Source organism: Rhinopithecus roxellana, chromosome 4 (assembly GCF_007565055.1).
Source record: "Rhinopithecus roxellana isolate Shanxi Qingling chromosome 4, ASM756505v1, whole genome shotgun sequence".
Taxonomy (NCBI): domain Eukaryota; kingdom Metazoa; phylum Chordata; class Mammalia; order Primates; family Cercopithecidae; genus Rhinopithecus; species Rhinopithecus roxellana.
Window position 1 is genome coordinate 29,511,603 of NC_044552.1, and position 24,293 is coordinate 29,535,895.

The 24,293-nt window shown below is 43.0% G+C and overlaps 1 protein-coding gene across 3 annotated transcripts in view; it reads right to left on the reverse strand.

Annotated features, from left to right (window-relative positions):
• Positions 1-22,066, reverse strand: part of SRPK1 (SRSF protein kinase 1) — a 93,959-nt gene extending 71,893 nt beyond the window's left edge. Inside the window, exons 1-2 of one of the 3 annotated variants that reach the window (XM_010389668.2) lie at positions 21,929-22,066; positions 21,340-21,400 (exon numbers count right to left, since the gene is read on the reverse strand). In XM_010389668.2, the coding sequence (XP_010387970.1) occupies positions 21,340-21,400; positions 21,929-21,941 (74 nt within the window). In that variant the 5' untranslated portion in view covers positions 21,942-22,066. Of the gene's footprint in view, positions 1-21,339 lie in introns of all 3 variants that reach the window. The other 2 variants (XM_030928422.1, XM_010389667.2) reach the window with 2 other exon arrangements.
• Positions 22,067-24,293: the final 2,227 nt, after the last annotated feature.

Here is a 24,293-nt window from a genome sequence, read left to right on the forward strand (position 1 = left end):
CATCTCGGGAAAAAAAAAAAAAAAAAAAAAGATTCCTTTGGTAAGGAGGTTTGTAAAATGTAGGGGAACCAGAAAGCAGAGATGTTGGGGACCACTGCAGAGGTAATAGTTACAGCAAAGGTCTCTGGAGTCAGGAGACTTGAGTTTGATCCTGGCTCCATAGTTTGTACCAGAGCTCCAAACTGTTAGTGTAAGAAGCTCTCTGTGCCTCTTGCCTTATGTGCAAAATGAAAGCAGAAATGATGCCTACCTCATAGGGCATTTGTGAGGATATGTTAATCCTGTGATTAATACAGTGCCTGACCATAAATTTTAGCATTGTAGGTAGAAAATAAAAGAAACAAACAAGTATTTGTTCATTTATTCAACTTAGTTTTACTGAGTGTCTGTAGATATCCCAGGTACTTTTTTCTAGGCACTGAGAATGCAGCTGTGAGCAAGTATAGGGTCCCTGCCTTCATTGCGTTTACATTCTAGCATGAAGTGACAAAAAATAGCACTAATTTATCTGAACCTATCTGGTTCTTGAGTTTTAGTTGGTGAACAACAAAAGTTGGGACAGCAAAGTCCTATCTCAGTCTCTCCAGGAGATACATGCTATACAATGTCGGGCTATGAAGAGAGCTATAGAGAAAAATTAAGTAGGGCAAGGGGACAGTGTGCTCTTGCTATTTTAAGTAGTGTTGTGACATTTGAGTAAGGAGGTGAACGATGCTGGAGTTTATCTACAATGATTCAAAATGGTGGTTTCAGAAAATGGAAATTCAGGAAGAGGAACTGATTTAAAGATGGTATGTGGCCGGGCACAGTGGCTCATGCCTGTAATCCCAACATTTTGGGAGGCCGAGATGGGCGGATCACGAGGTCAGGAGATCGAGACCATCCTGACTAACACAGTGAAACCCTGTCTCTACTAAAAATACAAAAAAAAAAAAAAAAAAAAAAATACTAGCCGGGCGTAGTGGCGGGCGCCTGTAGTCCCAGCTACTCAGGAGGTTGAGGCAGGAGAATGGCGTGAACCCGGGAGGCGCAGCTTGCAGTAAGCCGAGATCGCGCCACCGCACTCCAGTCTGGGCGACTGAGCAAGACTCTGTCTCAAAAAAGAAAAAAAAAGATGGTATGTTTGGGGTCTTAGAAATGATTTAGTTATGGCTCTAAAAGATGGATTAAAGCTGGGCGTGGTGGCACACACCTGTAGTCCCAGCTACTCAGGAGGCTAAGGTGGAAGATCACTTAAGCCCAGGAGTTCAAGGCCAGCCTGAGCAACACAGTGAGATTTCCATCTCTTACATAACAAAAAAACCTAAAAATTAAAGAGAGAGAGAGAGACTAAAAGCCGACTGGAAAAAGCACCTTTGAAACTTTAGTTTACTTACATATAAACTTTAGTGTTTTCTGTCTTGGGAGTGGGGAATGGTTAAGATCTCCTAATGCAGCGAACTACCTTCTGAGGCCTGTGTTAGAGGCTGCATTGTGCCCCTCCTAGAAAGATATTTTGGAGTCCAACATGCTGGAATCCAATAACTGGGATTGTGACATTATTTAGGTGGGTCTTCACAGAGGTAATCAAGTTAAGATGAGGTTATCAGGATAAGCCCGAATCCAATATGACTAGTGTCCTTTTAAAAAGAGGAAATCTGGATGTCGAGAGACACACACATACAGAGGGAAGACGATGTGAAGAGACACAGGGAAAAGATGGCCATCTACAAGGCAAGAAAGAGGCCTGAAACAGATTCTCCCTCACAGCCCTCAGAAGGAATGAACCCTCTTCATACCTTTTAGACTTCTAGCCAGTCAGACAATAAGTTTCTGTCGTTTAGCCACCCAGTTTTTGGTACTCTGTTACAGAAGACTGAAGAAAATCATGCTTGTACACTTATTTCCCTTAAGAAATCCTAAATCCCTTGAAGGAAAGGATTGTGTTCCAGTCATCTCTGTACCCCTTCTAGAGTTATCACACTTACTTAGATCTGATGCAAAGATTTAACAAGACGCTATTTTAAGTTCTAGCACCTACACACAATGGAACTCAATAAATGCTAAATTTCTCCCACTACCTTTTCCATATATATTTTTCCTGAAAGATTTTTTTTCTTTTGCAAATTGACATAATCCTTTACATATCTAATTTTATCTGAACTTAACTTCTGAGACATACTCACAAGTAGTCTAAGTTTCTCAACTCAGAAATCTTAAGCTGCAGCCAGGGTCTAACAATATCAAAATAAAAATTTGAGTGCCTAAGTTTATCAGCTGTTACATACGAATAAATATAATTCAACCCTGATCCTCAGGTGACTATATTCCAAACTCTACCATATATATATGCACATACATATACACGAAATATACATGAAAATGAAACACCAACACATGAGCTAAAACTATTAGTTTGATACACCAATAGTATTAAGAAATGCCACATAGGCTTGGCACGGTGGCCCCATGCCTGTAATCCCAGCACTTTGGGAGACCAAGGCAGGAGGAATGCTTGAGCCCAGCCTGGGCCAGATGGCAAGACTCCGTCTCTACAAAAGAAAAAAGAAAAAAAAAAAAAAATGGTTAGCCAGTCTCGGCATGTGCCTGTAGTCCCAGCTACTAAGGAAGCAGAGGCAGGAGGGTCCCTTGAGCCCAGCAGTGTGATGCAGCCGTAAGCTATGATCACGCCACTGCACTCCAGAGCCTGGGCAACAAAGTAAGACCCTGTTTCTAAAAATAAAAAATAATAATAAAATAAAAATTCGAAAAAAAAGTCACATAAAAGACAAAGATAAACCCATCTAAGGTAAAGAAGGAAGCACAAGAAAGAAAGCAGTCACCCGAAAACTTATTTCACCTTAGTACTGGCCTAGGCACTCAACGCAGTTTCATCCTTATAACCTTGCCATCTACAGATAAGGCAACTTGAAGTGAAAGTCAAAAGAAACTGTTCATGTTCACCTAACAATGGTGTTGGAGGCAGGCTGAAATCCGGGACTGTGTAATTCAAAAGGACAAGCTCTTTTTGATAAACAGCCTATGAGCATATATCTGTATTATCCTTCTACCTAGAAATACTAGCATGAATTACCTAATTTATCCCACTGCATTCTTCTAGTAAAGAAAAATGCAAAATACAATTCCTGTTAAATCTATTCTAAAAGGCATAAAAACTAGAAGGGAAATTGTCCTTAAACTCATATGCAGACAGAAAAAACCTGGCATCTCTGATCAAATTGCTAGGTAGAGGCACATCAAAAAAGGTTCATAAGCTGAAGAGCAGCACCATAATTAAAAGCAAAGTGGGCCAGGCATGCTGACTCACATCTGTAATCCTAGCACTTTGGGAGGCCAAGGTGGGAGAATCACTTGAGTCCAGGAGTTCAAGACCAGCCTGGACAACACAGTGAGACCCTGTCTTTTTTTTTTTTTAAAAGCAAAGTGGGCCGGGCGCGGTGGCTCAAGCCTGTAATCCCAGCACTTTGGGAGGCCGAGACGGGCGGATCATGAGGTCAGGAGATCGAGACCATCCTGGCTAATACGGTGAAACCCCGTCTCTACTAAAAAAAAAAAAAAATACAAAAAACTAGCCAGGCGACGAGGCGGGCGCCTGTAGTCCCAGCTACTCGGGAGGCTGAGACAGGAGAATGGCGTGAACCCGGGAGGCGGAGCTTGCAGTGAGCTGAGAGCCGGCCACTGCACTCCAGCCTGGGCGGCAGACCAAGACTCTGTCTCAAAAAAAAAAAAAAAAGCAAAGTGAATGAACAGAAAGATACAGTTGCCTACAAGGTAACTGATAATCAGTTACAAAATAAGGCTTACCCTAGTATTTCAGGAAACAAAAGTTCACAAGAGGCTGTGGTGGCTCACGCCTGTAATCCCAGCACTTTGGGACGCTGGGGCGGACAGATTACATGAAGTCAGGAATTTGGGACCAGCCTGGCCAACCTGGTGAAGCCCCACTTCTACTAAAAATACTACAATTAGCCAGGTGTGGTGGCACGTGCCTGTAATCCCAGTTACTTGGGAGGCTGAGGCACAAGAATCACTTGAACCCGGGAGACAGAGTTTGCAGTGAGCCAAGATTGTGCCACTGCACTCCAGCCTGGGAGACGAGTGAGACTCTGTGTCCAAAAAAAAAAATAAAATAAAATCACAAGACTACCCCCAAAAGGACTGTTAGCCTTGTTCAAAATGCATAGGCCTCTATGACACTCAGATCGTAAATTTTAGAATTTGAGTACATTAAAAAAAGTTATCAACATGATTGACTACAAGTACCAAACTTCATACTATTGATGTTTGTTCACCAAACAAGAATTGGTGACAATTCTTACATGGTAGTTAAAATATATATTAAAATTTCTGAAACTTCTTGATATACCATCCTAAAATACTCATCAATATTCTTCAAGGCATTTAAGCCACTGATAAAGTACCCAATAGCAATGAATTACACACCTGAACTTTAAGAACACAAATAAAGGCACTCCATGGTACAAATAAATATGATTTTTATATTATTTTATTATATATTTTTTTGAGTTAGTGTCTCACTCTGTTGCCCAGGTTGGAGTACAGTGGCACAATCAAGGCACATTGCAGCCTTGACCTTCCAGGCTCAAGCAATCCCACTTCAGCTTTCCAAATGGCTAGAACTGTAAGTGTGCATCACAACACCCAGCTAATTTGTTTTTTTTTTTTTTTTTTTAAGACAGGGTCCCACTGAATTGCCCAGGCTGGTCTTGAACTCCTGAGCTCAAGTGATCCTCCTACCTTGGCCTCCCAAAGTGGTGAGATTATAGGCACCAGCCACCATGCCAAGCCATGATTTTTATTTATCTAGCTCCTGCCAAATGATTTTTGTGTTTAGTGGAAACATTTTACTACAGTTATCTGAAAATCAAGTGTATTCAAATTATTTTGTGGGCTTCTGGTAACTTTCTGAAGTTACACCTTGTTAAATTAGTTGAAAAACTGGATACTATGGTCTTCACAGTTGATTTTTGTTGGTCTTTTTCAAATTTCCAAAGCTAATCCTCCACTAAGAGGCCCTTGGAATCATGGGGCTCTTCCATAACTGTGCTTAACATTATCACTCAGAGAGGGAACTTGCAACAGTAGGCCTATTAATGCCTACCTTTCACCATAAAGACTCTGAGGCAAAGATTACATACTACAGGCTGCAAGCTGAATCCTGCCTGTAAACGAAAGTATACAATGGTTTTTAAATAAAGTCGTGGGCTGGGTGCGGTGGCTCATGCCTGTAATGCCAGCACTTTGGGAGGCCGAGGCGAGCGGATCACGAGGTCAGGAGTTTGAGACCAGCCTGGCCAACATGGTGAAACCCTGTCTTTACTAAAAATACGAAAATTAGCTGGGCATGGTGGTGCGTGCCTGTAATCCCAGCTACTCAGGAGGCTGAGGCAGGAGAACTGCTTGAACCAGGACCGGGAGGCAGAGGTTGCAGTGAACCGAGATCACGCCATTGCACTCCAGCCTAGGCAACAAGAGTGAAGCTCTGTCTCAAAAAAAAAAAAAAAAAAAAAAAAATAGTAAGTAAAATTAAAAAATAAAAAATAAACAAAGTCGTGGGCTGGGCACTGTGGCTCACACCTGTGATTCTAGTAATTTGGGAGGCCAAGGTGGTGAGAGGGTCCCTTGAGGCCAGGAGTTCAAGACCAGCGTGGTTAACATAGCAAGACCCCATCTCTCAAAAAAAAAAAAAGGAAAAAAAATTAAAAATTAAGGGGGCCTGGTGGTGTAGTCCTAGCTACTCCAGAGGCTAAGGCAGAGGGAATGCTTGAGCCCAGGAGTTTGAGGTTGCAGTGACCTATGATCACACCACTGCACTCCAGCCTAGGTGACTGAGACCGTATCCCAAACAAAGAATAAAAAACAGACAAAAGCTGTGAACGCTAAACAATCTGGAGAATCACATAAAAACAAAGTTCTAGCTTCTCTTTAAAAAGCTGAAGACGTGGTAATAGTGGACTCATCTTCTCACAGGGTAACAGGAGCTGAGAAACCTTTTCTTCTTTAGATATAAAGGAGGAGGCACACTTCACACACTCTAATAAGCACAGAACCATTCTCTTTTGTCTTACTCACACTATGCTTCATAAGCCATATTCTAAAAAAACCAACATAATCACAATTACATATAATATTTATTTTAAGCAATAAGCCTAGATGACCCAAATAATTCTGCAAGACTTGGACTTTTTAAAAAAGTCAAAGATGATGTAAAATGAAAGCAAAATGAAACACATGAATCTGAGAAACTAGGTGGCAGCATAATCCTACAGCAAGGAACTGGTCAATGCAACTACAAAATTTAGTCGCTTGATTCTACATCCTCAGTGAACAAAAATTGTTATCTTCCTTAGTAATCATATTGTTGGGGTAGTGCTGGAATTGTAATTCTAAGACTGTTGTGTATACATTGCAGGAAAAAGAAAATGAGCAACCATGGTGCTGTTGAGAACTGGGATTTTCAGCGTGGGAGAAAAGAAGAGTGAAATATAAAATCAAAGAAAAATCCTTGGGTCCTATGATTCCATGTTTAAGTATAGCATGAACTCATGATTTTTTTAAATGAAAAAACACAACTTATTTCCTAGCTCTAGTCACAGAAAAGGCCTAGAAACAATGACTAACTCACTAGTAATAAGCTCCTTAAGCACTCAGATTATGTTCTCCAAATACCATTTCCCACTAAAAGGCTTCTCGGAGAGAGAGCTATTTCCTAGCCAGGGGCAGAAAATGTACAAGGTAAGCCTCTAGACATACTGTCATACCAGATTTTAAAAAGCTATCAAAGACATCTCAGGTTGAATAAAATGAACTCAGGAGCTATCATGAAAAAAAAACTCCAATTAGCCAAACAGCGGACAAGCAATAAAAATAACCACACGATACAACACATATGAATTTTATTTATTTATTTTTTTGAGACAGAGTCTCACTTTGTCACCTGGGCTGGAGTTCAGTGGCATAATCTTGGCTTACTGCAACCTCCACCTCCCAGGTTCAAGTGATTCTCATGCCTCAGCCTCCTGAGTAGCTGGGATTACAGGTGTGCACCATCACGCCCAGCTGATTTTTGTATTTTTAGTAGAGACGGGGTTAGGCCATGTTGGCCAGGCTGGTGTCGAGCTCCTGGCCTCAAACGATCCACCGGTCTCGGCCTCCTAAAGCGCCAAGATTACAGATGTGAGCCATGCATGAATATTAAAAACATTATGCTAAATAAAAGAAGCCAGTCACTAAAGATCACATATGTTATGATTCAATTTATATGAAATGTCCAGAACAGGAAAATCCATAGGCACAGAAAGTAGATTAGTGGCTGCCTAAGGTTGAAGGTGAGGCAGTGTCAGGAGTCATGGGGGATGACTGCTACTCGGTCCAGGTTTCTTTTGGAGTTGATGAAAACAACCTAAATTTACATTGTAGTGATGTTTGTACAACTCTATGAACATACTAAAAACCACTGAATTGCAGTTAAAATGAATTTTAATTACACCTCCATAAAACTGTAGGGAAAAAAAATACCCCACTCTAATGGACTGAACCACAAATATGTTCAAATTTCTGAGTTTATTTTCACATGTTTATTGGTCATTTTGGAGCATGCTAGGGATCTGTCAACTCTCTCTCTGGGTAACCAACGTTATGAGATAAAGTTTCTCTTTATAGAAGTAGTACAATACATTAAGGAATAGAATAGTTTTGAAACCCTAAATAAATTAATGGATCTAAGCAAGGATCAATAGCCACTAGCACCAGAAAAAAAGAGACAACCAGAATTGATGCTTCTTGATGCAAATTTACACCACCACCAATAGGTAGTCTGCCAAAAAAATTTGCAAGGAAAAGAACCACAGAGAACCTACAGAGTAAAAGACTAGAGACTTTTCAAACAAAGGCAATGGAAAGACTTTGTGGATTCTGATCCAAAGAAAATTAGGAAAATTTGAACACAGACTAAATACTTGACATTAACGACTTGTTTAAAAAAATTTAGGGCGATTATACTACTGTAGCTATGCTTTGAAAAAAATTAAGAGTCTATAATTTATAAAATAATATGATGCCCGGGATTTGCTTTAAGACAAGCTGGAGTGAGGCCAGGCGCAATGGCTCACACCTGTAATCCCAGCACTTTGGGAGGCTGAGGTGGGTGGATCACCTGAGGTCAGGAGTTTGAGACCAGCCTGACCAATATAGTGAAACTCCATTTCTACTAAAAACACAAAATTAGCCGAGCGGGGTGGCACATGTCTGTATTCCCAGCTACTTGGGAGGCTGAGGCAGGAGAATCGCTTGAACCTGGGGGGTGGGGGTTGCGGTGAGCCGAGATTGCACCATTGCACTCCAGCCTGGGCAATAAGAGCAAAACTCTGTCTCAAATAAATAAATAAGATGGAGTGAACACATGATAACAAGAAAGAGAAACAGCCTTGATATAGTTTGGCTCTGTGTCCCTACACAAATCTCATGTCAAATTGTAATCCCCACATGTCAGCAGAGGGATGAGCTGGGAGGTCAATGGATCATGGGGATGATTCCCTCATGCTGTTCTCCTGATAGTTAGCGAGTTCTCACAAGAGCTGACGGTTTTAAAGTATGGCACTTCCTCATTCTCGCAGACATTCCCTCCTGCCACCTTGTGAAGAAGGTGCCTGCTTCCCCTTCGCCTTCCACCATAATTGTAAGTTTCCTAAGCCCTCCTCACTATGCTTCCTGTTAAGCCTGTGGAGCTGTGAGTCAATTAAACCACTTTCCTTTATATACCCAGTCTCAGGTAGTATTCTTTATAGCAGTGTGAAATGGACTAATATATATAGTAAATTGATATCACAGAGAGTGGGGTACTTCTATAAAGATACTTGAAAATGTGGAAGCGACTTTGGAACTGGGTAGCAGGCAGAGGTTGGAACAGTTTGGAGGGCTCAGAAGAAAACAGAAAGATGTAGGAAAGTCTGGAGCTTCCTAGAGACTTGTTGAATTGTTTTGACCAAAATGCTGATAGTGAGGTGAACAAAGAAGTCCAGGCTGAAGTGGTCTCAGATGGAGACGAAGAACTTATTGGGAACTGAAGTAAAGGTCACTCATGCTATGCTTTAGCAAAGAGACTGGCAGCATTCTGCCCCTGCCCTAGAGATCTGTGGAACTTTGAACTTGACAGAGATGATTTAGGGTATCTGGCAGAAGAAATTTCTAAGCAGCAAAGCATTCAAGACGTGACCTGGGTTATTCTGAAAGCATTCAGTTTTATGTATTCAGAAACAGATCATTTGAAATTGGGACTTAATGTTTAAAAGCTAATAAGCAGAGAATAAAAGTTTGGGAAATGTGTAACCTGACAATGGCATGGAAAAGAAAAAACCATTTTCTGGGAAGAAATTCAAGCTGGCTGCTAATTACCAAGAAAACAGAGAAAATGTCGTCAGGGCATGTCAGAAATCTTGGTGACAGCCCCTCTCATCACAGACTCAGAGGCTTAGGAGGAAAAAGCTAAAAGGGCCTAAGGTACAGCTTGGGCCATTGCTTCAGAGGGTTCCAGCCCCAAGCCTTGGCAGCTTCCATAAGGTGTTGGGCCTGCAGGTGCACAGAAGTCAAGAATTGAATCTCTGTCTAGATTGCAGAGAACATATGGAAATGCCTGGATGCCCAGGCAGAAGTCTGCTGCAGGGGTGGAGCCCTCATGGAGAACCTGTGCTAGGGCCATGCAAAGGGGAAATGTGGGGTTGGGGCCCCCACACAGAGTCTGCACCAGGGCGCTGCCTAGTGGAGCTGTGAGGAGCAGACCACTGTTCTCCAGACCCCAGAAGGGTAGATCCACCAATAGCTTGCACCATGTACCCAGAAAAGCCACAGGCACTCAATGCCAGTCCATGAAGGAGCTGCCCAAGGCTATGGGATCCCACCCCTTGCATCAGCGTGCCCTGGATGTGAAACACAGAGTCAAAGGAGATTATTTTGGAGCTTTAAAATTTAATGACTGCCCGGCTGAATTTCAGACTTTAATGGGGTCTGCAGCCCCTTTGTTTTGGACAATTTCTCCCATTTGGAATGGGAACATTTGCCCAATGCCTGTATCCCCATTGTATCTTGGAAGTAACTAACTTGCTTTTGATTTTATAGGCTTATAGGTGGAAGGGACTTGTCTCAGATGAGACTTTGGACTTGGGACTTTTGAGTTAATGCTGGAATGGGTTAAGACTTTGGGGGATGGTTGGGAAGGCATGATTGTTTTGAAATGTGAGGACAAGAGATCCTGGAGGGGCAAAGACTGAAATAATATGGTTTGGCTCTGTGTCCCCACCCCAAATCTCTTCTCAAATTGTAATACCCTCTCAATTGTAATACCTTCTCAATTGTAATACCCACATGTCAGGGGAGAGACCACGTGGGAGGTGATCAGATCATGGGGGTGGTTCCCCCCACACTGTTCTCATGACAGTTCTCACGAGACCTGATGGTTTTAAAGTGTGGTACTTCCTTGTTCTTGTACACACTCCCTCCTGCCGACTTGTGAAGAAGATGCCTGCTCCCCCTTTGCCTTTCACCATGATTCTAAGTTTCCTGAGGCCTCCCAGCCATGGTTCCTGTTAAGCCTGCAGAACTGTGAGTCAAACCTCTTTCCTTTCCCCAGTCTCTGGTAATATTCTTTATAGCAGTGTGAGAAGAGACTAATACAAGCCTCACTGTTTTTTTTTTTTTTCAGATGGAGTTTCGCTCTTGTTGCTCAGGCTGGAGTGCAATGGCGCAATCTCGGCTCACCGCAACCTCCATCTCCTGGGTTCAAGTGATTTTCCTGCCTCAGCCTCCTGAGTAGCTGGGATTACAGGCATGTATCACCACACCCGGTAATTTTGTATTTTTAGCAGAGACGGGGTTTCACCATGTTGGTCAGGCTGGTCTCAAACTCCTGACCTCAGGTGATCCACCTGCCTCAGCCTCCCAAAATGCTGGGATTAAAGGAGTGAGCCGCCACGCCCAGCTTACAAGCCTCATTTCTGAGATGGAGAAAGTTTTAGTGGCCTGAATAGAAGATCAAACCAACCACAACATTCTCTTTAGCCAAAACTCAATCCAGAGCAAGACCCTAACTGTTCAATTTTATGAAGTTTGTGAGAGGTAAGGAAGCTGCAGAAGAAAAATTTGAAGGCAGCAGAGGTTGGTTCATGAAGTTTACAGAAAGAAGCCATCCCCATAACATAAAAGTGCAAGGTAAAGCAGTGAGTGCTGATGAAAAAGCTGCAGCAAGTTACCCAGATGCTAAGATAATTGATGAAGGTGGCTATACTGAACAGAAGATTTTCAGTGTAGACAAAAGAGCCTTTTATTGGAAGATGATGCCATCTAGGACTTTCACAGCTGGAGACAAGTCAATGACTGGCTTCAAAGCTTCAAAGGACAGGCTGACTCTCTTGTTAGCAGCTAATGCACCTAGTGACTTTAAGTTGAGGCCTACACTAATTTACCATTCCAAAAATCTTAGGGCTCCTAAGAATTATGCTAAATCTATGCTAAATCTATGCTAGCTAAAATCTATGCTAAATCAGCCTGTGCTCTATAAATGGAACAAGACCTAGATGACAAACATCTGTTTACTGCATGGTTTACTGAATATTTTAAGGCCACTATTGAGACCTTCTGCTCAGAAAAATTGATTCCTTTGAAAATATTACTGCTCTTTCACAATGTACCTAGTCACCCAAGAGCTCTGATGGGGATGTACTAAGAGATTAATATTGTTTCCATGCCTACTGACATAACATCTATTCTGCAGCCCATGGATCAAGGAGTCATTTCAACTTTCAAGTCTTATTATTTAAGACATACATTTGATAAGGCAATAGCTACCATAGTGATTCTTCTGATGGGTCTGGGAAAAATCTATTGAAAACCTTCTGGAAAGGATTCATGATTCTACATGCCATTAAGAACAGTCATGGGGAGAGGTAAAAATATCAACATTAATAGGAGTTTGGAAGAAGTTGATTCCAACCCTCATGCATGACTGAAATGTTCAAGACTTCTGTGGAGGAAGTAACTACAGATGTGGTAGAAATAGCAAGAGAACTAGAGTTAGACACGGATCCTGAAGATGTGACTGAATTGCTCCCATCTCATGATAAAACTCGAACAAATGAGGAGCTGCTGCTTATGATGAGAAAGTGGTTACTTAGCCGGGCGTGGTGGCTCACGCCTGTAATCCCAGCACTTTGGGAGGCCAAGGTAGGAGGATGGCTTGAGCCCAGGAGTTCAAGACCAGCATGGGCAACATAGTGAGACCCTGTCTCTAAATAAATAAATAAATAAATAAATAAATAATTTTTTAAAAAAAGAAAAGTAGTTTCTTTCTTTTCTTGTTTTTAAGAGATAGGGTCTCGCTATGTTGCCCAGGCTGGCCTTGAACTCCTGGGCTCAAGTGATCCTCCCACCTCGGCCTCCGAAGTAGCTAGGACCACAGGTGCATACTATCACACCCAGCAGAAAGTGGTTTCTTGAGATGGAATCTACTATTGGTAAAGATGCTGTGAACATTGTTGAAATGACAACAAAGGACTTACAATATAACATAAACTTAATTGATAAAGCAGTAGCAGAGTTTGAGAGGACTGACTCCAATTTTGAAACAAGTTCCTCTGTGGGTTAAATACTATCCAACATCATCACATACTACAGAAAAAGCTTTGTGAAAGGAAGGGTCAATAGATGCAGCAAACTTCATTAAGAAATTGCCACAGCCACTGCAACCTTGAGCAGCCACCAGATCTGTCAGCAGTCATCAATACTAAGGCAAGACCATAGCTGGGTGCAGTGGTTCACACCCTTAATCCCAGCTACTCAGGAGGCTAAGGCAGGAGGATTGCTTGAAGCCAAGAGTTCAAGGCCAGCTTGAGGGCAACATAATGAGATACCATCCCTGGAAAAAAAAAAAAAATTTTGGCTAGGCATGGTGGCATGTGCCTGTAATCCCAGCTACTTGGGGGACTGATGCAGGAGGAATGCATGCACCCAGGAGTTTGAGGCTGCAGTGAGATATGAGAGCACCACTGCACTCCAGCCTGGACAACAGTACCAGACCCCATCTCTCTTAAACAAAAATTATTATTGAGGCAAGACCTTATACCAGCAAAAAGATTATGACTCACTGAGGGCTCAAATGATCCTTAACATTTTTTAGCAATAACGTATTTTTAAATTAAGGTCTGTAATTTTTAAAAGACATGACTCTACTGCAAAATTAACAGACTACAGTACAGTGCAAACATAACTTTTATATGCATTGGGAAACAAAAAATTTGTGTGACTCGCTTTGAGGTGCTCTGAACTGAACGTGAACCCACAGTATCTCTGAGGTATGCCTGTAATACTTTAGCCAATTTAAAAATATCCCCAAACTAGTAACAGTGATAGAGAGGATTTGGAGAGCATGAGCAAAAGAGCTTACCTAAAGTGGGGAAGAACCCCACAAAAGCGTGCCAGTTATTCCACAAGGTCTAAATTGGATTTTAGTTGATCATCTTTCTTTCTATTTTTTTGGAGACGGGGTCTCGTTCTGTCACCTAGGCTGGAGTTCAGTGACATAATCACAGCTCACTGCAGCTTCTACCTCTTGGGTTCAAGAGATCCTCTCACCTCAGTCTCCTGAGTAGCTGGGACTAAAGGCACGTGCCACCACACCCAGCTAACTTTTGTGTTTTTAGAAGACAGGATCTTGCCATGTTGCCCAGGCTAGTCTCAAGTTTCTGAGCTCAAGGTCTTGGCCTCCCAAAGTGCTGGGATTACAGGCACTGTACCCAGCCTTCTTCACTTTTAATAAGGGAATTCCTAAGCACCCACAGCCTTATTCACTTTGGCACTTCCACAAGTTGCTGGTTTCAACTAATGTAAAGGAAAATCCTAATTTGTCAAGCCTGGGACTCACTGTAGTAGACATACTAATGTAAACAAAACTTACTAACCAATGAAACTACAGAGGAAGAAGAGAACAAAATATTTTCTGACAAGAGGAGTTCTAGAAATTCAATTTTGCAAGTACATATTTATATTTACGGGAATCACACACAATTAAAAATGCAAATTTTAAAAAATACATAACAGTTGACCTTGAGATAGGAGAATCACTTGAACCTGGGAGGTGGAGGTTGCAGTGAGCCGAGATCGTGCCACTCCACTCCAGCCTGGGCGACAGAACAAGACTCCGTCTCAAAAAAAAAAAAAAAGTAAAAAGCAAAGGAGGCCAGGTGCAGTGGCTCATGCCTGTAATTCCAATACTTTGGGAGGCCAAGGGAGGTGATCACCTGAAATTAGGAGTTTGAGACCAGCCTGCACAACATGGTGAAATCCCGTCTCTACTAAAAGTACAAAAATTAGCCAGGTGTGGTGGCATGCACCTGTAATTCCAGCTACTCGGGAACCTGAGGCGCAGAATTGCTTGAACCCAGGAGGTGGAGGTTGCAGTGAGCCAAGATCATGCCACTGTACTCCAGTCTGGGCGACAGAGTGAGACTCTGTCCCCCCCCAAAAAAAAGAAAAAACAGGAAAAGACAGATTCGCCACAGTTTTAAAAATCAATTTATGTAAAAAGCACGCTCTAAGTGACATTTGAAGGACCAATAACAAGCTGAGAAATAAAAGTCTGCCACACAACAAAGGATACTTTTTTTTTGAGATGGGAGTTTCGCTCTTGTTGCCCAGGCTGGAGTGCTATGGCATGATCTTGGCTCACTGCAACCTCTGCCTCCCGGGTTCAAGCAATTCTCCTGCCTCAGTCTCCCAAGTAGCTGGAATTACAGGCATGAGCCATCACGTCCAGCTAATTTTTTGTATTTTTAGTAGAGACAGGGTTTCTCCATGTTGGTCAGGCTGGTCTCGAACTCCCGACCTCAGGTGATCCACTCACCTCAGCCTCCCAAAGTGCTAGGATTACAGGCGTGTGCCACTGCGCCCGGCTAGGATACATTCTTAATAAAGAGCTCTTAAGATCAAGAAAAAGATCAACAATCTAATATTAAAAATGGACAAAAAAATTCAAAATTACAACAAGGTACTTTATAGATTAACCGGATTCGGCAAGATTTTTCAAGTAATATTACCTAGTTCTAGTGGCTTCACAGGAGATACAAGAACACTCCCACTTCCACTGCTTTGCCTAGAGCAGTCCTCTTCCAAGTCTTTGTTCAAATGACGCCTTTTCAGTGTGGCCTCCATCACCCTATTTGAAACTGTAACCTTATCTCCACTTCTCAACCCCCACTTATCTTTCTCTTTTCTCTCCACCTATCACCTAATATACTATATAATTTACTTATTTATGTCTATTTTTTATTCTGTCTCCCCTCCCACTATAATAATATAGTAGCCAAGGGGACAAGAATGTTCTTCTTTCATTGCTGAATCCCGAATATGGAAAACAGTGCTTGGGACAGGGTGGGAGTTCAGAAACTATTTGTCTAATAAATAAGAATTAAACTAGTTAAATTTTTTTTTCTTTTCGAAACGGAATCTTGCTTTGTTGCCCAGGCTAGAGTGCAGTGGTGTGATCTTGGCTCACTACAACCTCCACCTCCCAGGTTCAAGCGATTCTCCTGCCACAGCCTCATGTGTGGCTGGGATTACAGACACCTGACAACACACCTGGCTAATTTTTGTATTTTCAGTAGAAGCAGGGTTTCACTATATCGGCCAGGCTGGTCTTGAACTCCTCAACTCACGTGATCCTCCTGCCTCGGCCTCCCAAAGTGCTGGGATTACAGGCTTGAGCCACTGTCCCTGGCCAAATCTGTTAAATCTTGCTGGAGGAAGGCCGGGCGAGGTGGCTCACGCCTGTAATCCCAGCACTTTGGGAGTCCAAGGCAGGCAGATCACGACGTCAGGAGATCGAGACCATCTTGGCTAACATGGTGAAACCCCGTCTCTACTAAAAATACAAAAACAAAATTAGCTGGGCATGGTGACGGGTGCCTGTAGTCCCGGCTACTCAGGAGGCTGAGGCAGGAGAATGGCGTGAACCCAGGAGGGGGAGTTTGCAGTGAGCCGAGATCACGCCACTGCACTCCAGCCTGGGTGACAGAGTGAGACTCTGTCTCAAAAAAAAAAAAAAAAGAAAAATCTTGCTGGAGAAAATTTTGACAATATGAATTAAAAATATTTTAAATGCATATACCATTCTAAGTATTTATCTTAAGGAAATAATCACTGATGTGAGGAATGATATGTCCAAAAGATTATTTACTATAGCTGTGAATTAATTGTGAAAAACTGGAAACAGCCCATAGTGGAATATTTAATACATGAAAAATACTCACTATAATGCTAACTAGGGAAAAGTATGTCCAGTGATTCCATTTTTTTGAGTATATACAGGCCGGGCGCGGTGGCTCACGCCTGTAATCCCAGCACTTTGGGAGATGGAGGTGCGCGGATCATGAGGTCAAGAGATGGAGACCATTCTGGCTAACACGGTGAAATCCCGTCTCTACTAAAAATACAAAAAATCAGTGGGGTGTGGTGGCGCACGCCTGCAGTCCCAGCTACTCTGGAAGCTGAGGCAGGAGTATCACTTGAACCCAGGAGGCAGAGATTGCAGTGAGCCGAGATTGTGCCACTGAACTCCAGCCTGGGTGATAGAGCGAGACTCCGTCTCAAAAAAAAAAAAAAAAAGTATATACATATGTTTAACAAAAATTAAATTATGGTTGGCTGGGCACGGTGGTATACACCTGTAATCCCAGCTACTCGGGAAACTGAGGCAGGAGAATCGCTTGAACCCAGGAGGCAGAGGTTGTAGTGAGCTGAGATCACACCACTGCACTCCAGCCTGGGCGACAAGAGCGAAGACTCTGCCTCAAATAAATAAATAAATAAATTTAATTATGGTGTATCAACTTAATGGAATGCTAGATGAGGTTCTTTCTCTCCTGATATGAAACTATTTCTAAGACTCAGTGAAAAAGGTAGACCTTAAAAAAAATAGTAAGGCTGCACTATAAGGAATATAGAACCAATTTCCAAGGTGCACTGCTACGTGTAAAAAGCATCAAATACTATTTCATTTTTTAAAATTGTTTCAAATTTACTGGCTCTACTTCCTACTGAATAAAAATGTTAGATATTTAAGTATTTTCTGTTGCAAACGTTTTCTTTTTTTAAATTTGTGGCCAAATTCAAGTAAATTTTCAATATATCTCCCAACTGACTCCACAAATCAGTGTTGGAGCTGAATTAATTTTACTACCAAATGTATACTAAATCCATAATTATTTAACTGTAAATAAAGTGAAAATTACTGTCCAAACTAACTTCCTAAGTAATAAAATCAGTAAGTATGAAATCCATTCTGAAATTACGTTCCATAGAAATAACTTCAAAAGCAGACATACAGGTCAGCCATGGTGGCTCACATCTCTAGTATCAGCACTATGAGAGGCCAAGGTGGGTCACTCGAGGTCAAGTTTGAGACCAGCCTGGCCAACATGGTGAAACCCTGTCTCTACCCCAAAAAATACAAAAATTAGCTGAGCGTGGTGGCAGGTGCCTGTAATCTCAGCTGCTTGGGAGTCTGAGGCAGGATAATCACTTGAGCCCAGGAGGCAGAGGTTGCAGTGAGCTGAGAATACGCCACTGCACTCCAGCCTGGGTGACAAGAGACCCTGTCTCAAAAAACAAAACAAAACAAAAACAGACATACACTGTTAAATTATAAAAGCTTATGACAAACAAACAAAGGCTCACAGCTACCGGTATAAATACTGAAAACAAATGTTCAGAGGGAGATAGATGATTGTGCTGTTTCATAAACACAGGACAGTAGGTCATGAAAGGGCACCCAAACCCCCAAGCATCCGGAGGTCTCTCATTCAGAAGCCTCTTTCAACTCAGCTTCTACCTTACCTGTTGTAAGACACACCAAAAGGTCTGTCACTTAGAAACACATGATTGGTAACCAGGGCTTTGGGTATGTCAGACCTGGGTTCAAATCCTAGCTTTGCAATTTTCTAGAAGAATAATCTGATAAACCTCAATTCTCTTATCTGTAAAGTAAAATGGAGATCATCACCAACTAGTCAATGTTAGTAAATAAAAGCACAGTGTCCGAAAAAGTAAAACGAAGAAGGAATTGTCTAAATAAGAAAATTAAAAATCCCAAAAGTCAAATACTCCAGCACAGTGAAAAGAACCCAAAGGAAATCCACTCTAACAAACACTGAGCTGGAAAGGGACCCTGAATTCCAAGTTTCAATTCTCTTATCTGTAAAGTAAAATGGAGATCATCACCAACTAGTCAATGTTAGTAAATAAAATCACAGTGTCCGAAAAAGTAAAACGAAGAAGGAATTGTCTAAATAAGAAAATTAAAAATCCCAAAAGTCAAATACTCCAGCACAGTGAAAAGAACCCAAAGGAAATCCACTCTAACAAACACTAAGCTGGAAAGGGACCCTGAATTCCAAGTTTTGGTTCTTCTGTCACCAGCTTCAAGACCCTGGGTTTAAGATCTACAGTACCAGGGGACTGAAAATCCCTTCTGCCTGTGACACAACACGACTATTTAGTCAGACTAATATTTAGACTACCAAGGATGCTATTTACTGTAAATAACCTGAAGTATTACTTCCAAAAGTATTACTTCCAAAACTTTCTAAAATTTTCATTTAAATGCTTAGTTTTTATACCTTTAGGTCCTGATCAGTTTTCATTATGACTAAACTGCCAGTCAGGATATATACATAAGACTGTTTCCTTAACCAACTTGTCTTAAGGTCAGATTGCTAAACAGTAGCAAAATCAGAATTCAAAACCACATCTATCTCCAAAGACCAAACTCTATGGCATGCTTCTTCCTCAAATCTTCCTGACTCACCTTCTGCAACTAGCAGCTTGCCTTTGCAAAGTAAATGGAAGTCATCAGGAGTGCAATCAGAAGTCATGGAACAGAGTCAAGTTATCTGAGTTAGCTGAGGCTTGAACTTCTGACACAGTACTCTAACCAACTTAACTAGACATTTCAGCTACTTAAGAGGAGGCTGGGATACCAAAGAAAGAAAGAAAGAAAAACAAAAAGGAAGAAAGAAAAAGGAAAAAAAAGGGCAGGGTGCAGTGGTTCACGCCTATAATCCCAGCACTTTGGGAGGCTAAGGCAGGCAGATTACCTGAGCTCAGGAGTTTGAGACCAGCCCGGGCAACATGGTGAAACCCTATCTCTACAAAAAATACAAAAATTAACCAGGCATAGTGGCACACACCTATAGTCCCAGCTACTTGGGGGGCTGAGGCAAGAGAATTGCTTGAACCTGCGAGGTGGAGGTTGCAGTGAGCCGAGATCGCACCACTAAACTGCAGCTTGGGCAACAGAGCGAGAACTTGCCTCAAAAAGAAAAAGAAAAAAAAGGCAGGTAAATTTAAAACAAAAAAACCCAAAAACTTATTAATTGGAAACAAAACCAAAAATAAAACACCTCTGAAATTACAAGTAAATGGGGCAGTTCTTTCACGCATATTTTCAGGAGTCGAAGTTGTTCAAGATGAAATACTCAGTAAAATGACTGCTAGGTTATCTATAATCCATACTTGCAAACAATTAACAACACAAATAACTCTAAGTTATCCATAGTAGTGAATGGGGTAACAGATATACATATATTTGGCTTTAGAAATAAAGCATATAGTCTACATAGATAATCGGAAGTAATAGATATCTGGTGCTTAAAGTATATGATCACCTATATACATTTACCCCTCAAATTATAGCTTGATTTGGGCTAATCTCAAATTAATTTCCAAGTGGTAAGAGAGATCTGGACAAATGGTCTGAGAGACCAGGATTTCCAAAAAAATACAGTAATATAATAAAAACCGCAACTTCCTCATATCAATAGAAAAGAACGTTTTAACACATTCTTATCAATTCCACAAAGAATAACTCAACTAGGCACAGAAAAGTAACATTTCAATTCCTACTGCACACTAGAACCAAGTTAGCACCTTGCTGTTTCTATTAAACAATCTAGGATTAAAAAATGGTTTTGAATAATCCCATATACGGATAATCCAAAGGCAAACAGACACACACAAACTCACCATTTACAAGCCTTCGTCACCAAGCACTTACAAAATACATTTCATAAGACAGAATAGAAAATGGAGCAAGAGGTGAGGTCACCTACCACTTTAGTTCTATTGAAAGAGAGAAGTCATTATGTGCTCTCCCCAAACAGTAGGTAGCCTCCAAAAACAACACACACCCCTACACCCCCCTAAATCTGGTGTTGTCATTCAGTGGGGTGACCTAGGAAGGCCTTTGAAATGTGTGGTATTAACTCAGAGGGAATAAGACCGCATACAACGCCACAAAACATCAAATAAATTAAAAAGTATAAAGATAATACATCTAAAATTAAGAACTAGGCATAGAATCTCTCTCTGAGAGATGATTTCCAAGAGCTGATTTCCAAGACCCTTTGCAATTAAACGTTAGTACATGATGCAAGTTCTTTAGGCTTAGCCTCACTTGCTGAATGAAGCCTGCTACCTGAGTTTCTACTAGGCTGTGACCAACTTCTGAACTTGCCACGATAGCACTAAACTACTGTTATGCATCCCACTGATAAAACTGGACATGTGGAGCTTAATACACCAAACCAGAACCATCAACGTTTGTTAAAGAACTCTCCCGTTACTATTGTGATGCCCACTCCGGAAGATTATCTGCATTTGGTTGAGGTTTAGACAGAAGAGAAGCAGTTAACAGACACTGACTGTATACACAGCGGTCTGCCAGCACAGTGCAAAAAAGCCGATGTGCTTTGCAGGCTCAGGAAGTTGACTAACCCAAAGAAAAGCCCCATACCCTCCATGAAAGGGAGTGTGTGGTTGGTAGAGCCCAAAGTAAACACGGAAAAACTCATTCAAGAATTTCCTTAAGGCCTACCGTGCAGACGTTGGAGGCAAGTTAAGACGTTGGGGAGCAGGTAAGAGAGAGACCAGAGTTCAGAAACAGACCGATAATGATCTACCAGCTCCGGTGGGGGGTCCAAGTTAGGGGAGTTTGTGCCTCCTCTGTGGAGTTGGGGAGGAAAGGTACCGGGCGGGCTCTGGTCCTCCTCCGACAGCCCTTTCCAGCAGGCCTGGGGCTGCTAAGACCCAGGCCTGGCGTTCAGCAACAGCAGCTCTCTGCCACATGGTTGCTGGAGAGCGACCCTCCGAGCTGCCCCGAGGCCATGTGGCTGCGGCCACAGGGTGCCCAAACCCTGTGCACATTCAAGACGCGAAACCAGAGCAGAGAAGGTGCCGGAGGAAAATCCAAAGAATGGGATGTTGGGGTACAAGACTCACTTCCTTTGGGCTTTGTCCTTCTTGGCCTTGGTCCTTTTCTTTCGGGCCTGGAGCGCAAGCACTGCAGGAGAGAGGGATGGATGAAGGGCGAATGTGGAGGAAAGGAGGTGACCAAGGTGAGGGTGGAGACCCAGCAGGGGCGCCAGGCCCGGCTGCTGGGCCTGCCTCAGGGGCGGCTGCGGTACGAGCGCGGAGGCTCCGGCAAGCCGGCCGGCCGGGGGTCTGGCGGCCCACGGGGCACAGAGCAGCACCCGGGCGGGATGCGCCGGAGGGGTCTCAGGCAGGGTCAGGGGGCGGGCGGGCGGAGGTCTGCCTCGCCCGCCAAGGTCCGGGCCCTGGAGTGGCCCCAAGGCGCAAGCCGGCCTGGCAGGGAACAGGGGGCGGCGACGGCAGGCGCCGGAGGACGCCCGGGCTGAGGGGCGCGGACCCGCAGCCCAGAGGCGGGGGGTGTGGGGCGGCGCCACCTCAGTGGAGGGGCGCCGCAAGCCTGGGGACCGAACCGCGGCAGTTAGGAGAAGCTCCGGGCGCTGACCCGGGCCTCGCCCCGGCGGCCGTTGCCCCTCGTGGCGGAGGCCGCGCCACCGCTCACCTTTCCGCTCCATGGTGAGACCGGTAACCGCCAAGCGCCTGCGCACTCGAGTGGTGGTGACTCCAGCTCCCGCCGCGGCCCAAAACCGAGCCCGCGCACACTCCACCCCCAGTCCCGCCCCGCCCCCGCCCCACCGTGCCGCGCGCGCCTGCGCATTGGGCGCGGAGCCTACCACCTGCTCCCGAGGAGGGGGCGGCAAGGAGAGGGAGGGGGCGCTGAGAGGAGGAACGTCTGGGGTGAACGTTGAAGGAGTGTTAGAGATCTAAGCTTGGAAACCTGGCAAGGTTAGTTTTGTTCTATTTGCTTAGAAAAGGCGCAGAGAGCGGCAGGGCTCCCTGCATGCTGCTGAGTCAGCTTCAGAGGCAATTGGGATCTGCCTCAGTTTCCTGGCCTGTAAAATGGATTAATCAGGCATGTCCCAGTTTCTTCTTCCCTGAGCTATTGTGAGCCCAGTTGAGATACTATTTAAAGAAAATGGAAAAAAATTACATGTGAGAAAGAAAAGGGAGTGGGAGCAACACAAAAAGGCTGGAAGGAAAGAACCTGTGACCCTATTATCACTTGAAAAGTAAAAACTTCAAAAGTGAATTTTCTCTTGAAATTTCAAGTTTAAATGAAAGCTGTAAAGGAAAGAAAGGGAAATGAGAATAAAAACGTTTAATGTTTTCTTATTCTACCACCTTCAATACATGATAAAGTTGTCTTGTTTATAAGTTTTTTTTTTTTTTTTTTTTTTTTTTTTTTTTTTTTTACTTTTCTAAGTGCATTATCTCATTTGATGTTTATGGCAACTTAAAGGCAAAATAGTTATTACTTCCATTACACAAAGACACTAAACCTAAGAGGACCTGCCTATGGATTCAGAATCTTGGTGTACGACCCAGTTATTTAATCATCAAGCCCTTATTGTATAGCAGGCTCAGCAACGTTTTTCTTTGGGCCAGATAGTAAATATTTAGGCTTTGTGGACCATAAGATCTCTTTCTCAGCTACTCAACTCTGCCACTGGAGCTCAAAAGCAGTCATAGAAAATGTGGGCTGTGTTCCTATAAAGATTTATTTATGGACACTGAAATTTGAATTTCGTATAATTTTCACATGTCATAAAATGTTCTTCTATTGATTTAAACATGGCCTTGTTAGGTTTTGAAGGGAAGGTGAGGGTTAAAGAAAGAGGAGTAGTCTTGCTCTGCTACTCAGGCGGAGTACAGTAGCATGATCTCGGCTCACTGCAGCCTGGATATCCAGGGCTCAAGTGATCCTCCCACCTCAGCCTCCCAAGGTGCTGGAATTACAAGTGTGAGCTACTGAGCCACGCCCTTTTTATCTTTTTTCAACCGTTTCAACTATTCTTATTTCAGATCTTTATTTACCAGCCCCTATTGTAAAGTACCACAGCTGGTCAGAGTGGAAGCTCTGAAGACCTTTGCTCTAAACAAGCAATTGAGAAGGGAAGATGAGAGGGCAGTAGTACAGCAGAAGTCAAGCATGGGGTAAGTAAATTGAGCAAAGTAAGTAATTAAGCCCATCCACAGAGGAGGCCATTTTTGAGCTGGGTCTTAGGAAATATGTAAGATTTCTGTAGGTGGAGAAGGAGATGTCAGGCATTCCTGAATGAGAAAATACGTTGAGCAAAAAGGCACAGACGTGGACACCTGTAGGTGGGGGCTAGGATTGGGGCTGGTAACAACTGAAGGGATGAAATGGAAGGTGAGGCTGGAAAGGCAGGTTAGCCAAATTTGAAATTTAGATAATTGATATATGTTGCATGGAACCTGAATGATAGCATGTCTGGGTATATTGCAAAAGAAGACAATACCTGTTGGCCAAGGAAGGATGCAGCCCAGTCTATTCCCTGCTGTAAAGTTGAAAACAAAGGAAGGTTAGGACAGACAGGGAAGCCCTAGACTCTGAGGATTGTGTGAGTTCAGGATAACCACATGTGGTTTAGAAAAGACAGGGAGAGAGCAGATGGCTAGGAAAAATCCCAGAATTGGGAAAGTACTGCCCACCCCAAAGTAAACTGTTTGAGTGTAGAGACCCTGCTTAGGTTTTCCTTGATGTATACTCAGTGCCTACACAGTGTCAGGCACTTAGTAGGTGCTCAAATATTTGTCTAATAAAAGAATAAATGGGCCGGGTACAGTGGCTCATGCCTGTAATCCCAGCACTTTGGGAGGCTGAGGCGAGCAGATCAAAGGTCAAGAGATTGAGACCATCCTGGCCAACGTGGTGAAACCCCATCTCTACTAAAAGTACAAAATTAGCCAGCCGTGGTGGCACATGCCTGTAATCCCAGCTACTTGGGAGGCTGAGGCAGGAGAATCACTTGAACCTGGGAGGCGGAGGTTGCAGTGAACAGAGA